Raw genomic sequence first — 4,074 nt, forward strand, 5'->3', positions numbered from 1 at the left:
AAGGCATGGATATCTTCATTGATGGACTTCCATGGGGCGAACAACATGGGCTAACAGTGATTTAGAAGCAGAATCTGCCTTGAGCTTTAGTAGTGCGCAACCCCTGTTACCATTGCAAAGCTCTGTTTCACCACTAAGAGCCATCAAAGTCAATTTGATTTGTACAACTTTATGATGAGAATCTAATGTTCCCCTATAAATGTATCACAAACAAATGGATGGCAATGCCTAATGTGCTCAGCCTCCGATCTCCACAACACTTTGCAATATATCTACAAGATCCTTTGTGACTTTTCCAGTAAATGCACAAAAGTGACATACAATCGTCCTAGATCCACCCGCAATTGAATTGCTCAAACAAAGGAATTCTATCCTCTCAAAATGGTCCCAAAAATATGGTCGCCAAATTTCATGGTCCAGAAGCAGCAAAGCGAACCGAGATTGGTTGGCAACATCAACTTCCTGGCAAATAGCCAGGTTTGCTTGGACTGTTCACCAATGTAATGAATAGACAAATCCTCTTGATGCATCGGATGGTTCACGTTTCCCTTGGAGTGCTGTCGCCGGCAGCAGAGCGGGAAGCCTGGAATTGAAGTGCGTTCTGTCTCTGCAAATCTTGGAATCTTTCCAGTATTTCCTAAAACGTCGATCGGCACTTTGGATCACTGGTTAGGAGAAAATGCAGTTCTCACATCAGTATCGAATTGTAACAAATTGACAATTTTTGTCCTCACAAAAAGGAAAAAAAAAAAAGGCTCCTGAATGTCATCAACTTATGCCAGAAGAAAAAAAAGGTCATGAAATTGCCTAACTACAAGTGGTAAATGTCGAATGCTCATCGGAGATGGAGCATCATTTTCTGTGTCCAATTCTATTGCATCAGTGACCAAAAAAAATGCTTCTCCATTTTCTACCCAAGATGAATGAATTATCCTTTGCAGACTCCATGCTTCTGTTTAGTGTACTTAGGGCTTGATAAACACTAAAGGAGAAGAAGCACCTGTGCCAACAGCTCTCAATTATAGATGCCCACTGTGGATCAACATCATGAGGGATATCTAGCCGCTGATTTATAAAGCCCACAGCACCAATTACCTGCAAGTATCCTGAGTAAAGCATTGTTCAAAGCATTCCGAATAATAGATTTCATGTAATTCCTAACAGAAACAAAAGGGAGAGAAAAAGACGGCAGATCGGGCATAAGTCATTCAGCCCCCCTTCATATTCACATAAAATGTCGCTAAAAACAAAGCCTGCCAAGTCCATCTCCACAGAGAAGTGAAAAGGAGATCCAAGACGCCACGATGCCTTTTTCAATGGATCTCTTTTACTGATCGAAAAGGTGCAATTGTCAGACGAAATGGAATGTGGTGACAGAAAAGAAAAAAAAAATACCTGCACTGCATTGAGATTATCCCACGGGATCTTCTGGGTGGCAATTTCCCATAAGACCACTCCATAACTGTACACATCAGATCTGGAGATGCAGAGAAACATTAGAAGTAAATGAGGATACCAAATCTATCTTTAGATAGATAAAGGTAGTAGTCTTCAAAATAAAACTCAACAGACAAAAACATACTTCTCGTCTGAGGCTTCATTACGGAGAACTTCCGGTGCCATCCATTGAGGCTAGAGAAAAAAGAGAGAGATCGCAGGTCAAGTCAGCCAAGAATTATAATTTCAGATAGTTAAAGAGGAAAGTTACAAATGATGACTAATAAGAGTTATTGAAGAAATAGTAAGTAAAATTTTCATACCGTTCCCTTCCCAGTTTTTACTGTGAGATATGCTTTAGATTTCAGACGTGACAGACCAAAATCACTCACCTAAATTACAATTTTAGCAAATCATAAATGAGCTCATAAGCAAAAACCCATATATTGCATCTAAAAAAAGTGATATATCTTGAAACCGAAAGACGGAACTCTGTAATTGTAGCCACACCTTCACATTTCAATTCTTGTCAACTAAGAGATTCGAGGACTTCAAATCATGATGAATGATAGGTGGATTGTCATGATGCAGATAATTCATGCCCCTAGCCTGAAAAGTATCCAATTCAATAATTACACGTTAAAAGCAGCAAGATAACATACAAGAGATAGTAGAATTCAATTAACTGACAAACTCTGGCCAAGCAATCTCGGGAAGTTAGGAATGCTAAGGTTCAAGACACTCGTCTCAAATTTTTATCAGCATGAAGGTAAAATGTACATTTAAAAGATATCAACAAGAACGAAAAGAGGGCAATATAAAAAGGAGCAAAACAAACGCTGACAGGGAAACAGATGAAAAAAAAAAACATTCAGGTGACCAAAATGTAAAACACTGCACCTACAAGAGGATGAATTTGGTTACATGCTGAATGTACATGTAAAATATATCAACAAGAACAAAATGAGGGCGGTATAAAAAGGAGCAAAACAAATGCTCACTGAGAAACAGATGAAAAAAAAAAAAACATTCAGGTGACCAAAATATAAAATACTGGACTTAGAAAACAATGGATTAAGTTACACGAATAAGAAGCAGATACTTACCACATCCAAAGCCATATGAACACGGCGTCTCCAATCCAACTTGGCTGTGTTCCTCTGCAGTAAGCAAAACAAACTTCCACTGCACCAACACACGTAACAACTGTTAGTTCCATAGAGACAGGATATTGACAGACATTACAACAAACTTTAACATGATGCACCATATCATCATTTTTAGAGCCTTTTCGGAGTATGTCCAACTGGCATAATGAATAGCCAGACCCAAGATTAAAGAAAAATTACAGGCGAAAAGCATACTACTAATTACTCTTCAGGCATCGCTGAACTCCTATAAAATCCCTTTCGTCACACCGTCAGACAGAGAGAAAGAGAGAAAAGAGAAAGCGAGAAATTACCTCGACAAGCCGGTGCCAAATCTGCAGCTGAAAGGGGAAAGGGGGGCGCGGTGGTTCGTTGGTCACACGGTGGTTCGCTGTCGAAGAGAGGGAGGGCAGACAGAGACGCGAGGAGAGAGAAAGAGTAAGGGACGGACGAGTCGGGGCCTGAACCGGAGCCAGAGGGGTGGCGTGGTGGTTCGCCGGTCGGAAAGAGGGAGGGCAGAGAGAGAGAAGGAGGTCGCACGCCGGTCGGTTGCTCGCTGTCATCTCGCCGGTATCCTCCTAGTTCGTCGGTTGCTCGCGGTGGTTCGCCGGTCAGAAAAAGCGAGGGTAGAGAGAGAGGGAGTCCGTCAGGGAGAGAGAGCAAGGGTAGAGAGAAAGGCACAAACAAAGAACCCGCGACAGAAAACCCTTTTCTCCAGATCTACAGTACATGAAAATTTTCGAAATGGGTGCCTGAAATTGTGGGTCCCACACAGACATGTGTCGCGCTCCCACCGCCTTCTTGTTTGCTAGGCTAGAGCGTGAGACGTGCCTAATATTTTCTCCCCTCCCCCTCGTGCGCAGCTCCCCCTCCCCACGCTAACCATTTCCTTTTTCCTCTTGTCATTTCCCACTTTGCCTCTTTCTCTCTCTCTTCTTTTGACTAGTCAAACCCTTTCTCTTCTCTCTCTTATCTCTTCTTCTCTCTCCTCTCTCTTCTCCCCCATTCACACGTGATTTGAAAGCCCCCTTCTTGTTTCTTGCTCGTGAAAATCAGAAACAGAGGAAGAAGGACAGTAGCTCACCGAAGACTGGACCAATCACCCGTCGCCGCCGCACCAGAGCCGGACCGCCCACGCGCTCGTCGCTGTCCCACCATCCGCGCACGTCCCCACGTCCGCTGCTTGCTGTTGTCCCTGCCATGCGACCCAGCTTCTATCCGTCCGTTGGAGAGACCGACCAGCCACCATGAGTAGCCGAGTAGGCTGCCGAAGCCACCATGTGACCTCACCGAACCGCCACTTGCCTTCCCGACCCTTCTCCGCCCCCAACCATCTCTGTTTCCCCTTATTTCGTAGCCAAACCAGCAACCCACCGAGAGTCACTTGGGGAAGTATTGTTCCTTGCGTCACCCTCGTCGGATTGATCCGATTTGCACACGATTCCGATGAGTAATCTCACTAATCCCTACTTAGTTTGCTAATTATGCT

The 4,074-nt window shown here is 43.7% G+C and overlaps 1 protein-coding gene across 1 annotated transcript; it reads right to left on the reverse strand.

The window, feature by feature from the left end:
* Positions 1 to 372: 372 nt before the first annotated feature.
* Positions 373 to 3,834, reverse strand: LOC120291639 (serine/threonine-protein kinase EDR1-like). The gene is made up of 7 exons (XM_039309301.1): positions 3,689 to 3,834; positions 2,544 to 2,622; positions 1,761 to 1,829; positions 1,583 to 1,632; positions 1,396 to 1,477; positions 1,001 to 1,095; positions 373 to 665 (listed from the first exon to the last, which is right to left on the reverse strand). Exons 1-7 carry the CDS (start codon positions 3,832 to 3,834, stop codon positions 638 to 640), a joined length of 549 nt encoding a protein of 182 aa, XP_039165235.1. The 3' UTR covers positions 373 to 637.
* Between the last annotated feature and the right edge of the window lie 240 nt (positions 3,835 to 4,074).

The sequence above is a fragment of the Eucalyptus grandis genome, chromosome 3 (assembly GCF_016545825.1).
Source record: "Eucalyptus grandis isolate ANBG69807.140 chromosome 3, ASM1654582v1, whole genome shotgun sequence".
Taxonomy (NCBI): domain Eukaryota; kingdom Viridiplantae; phylum Streptophyta; class Magnoliopsida; order Myrtales; family Myrtaceae; genus Eucalyptus; species Eucalyptus grandis.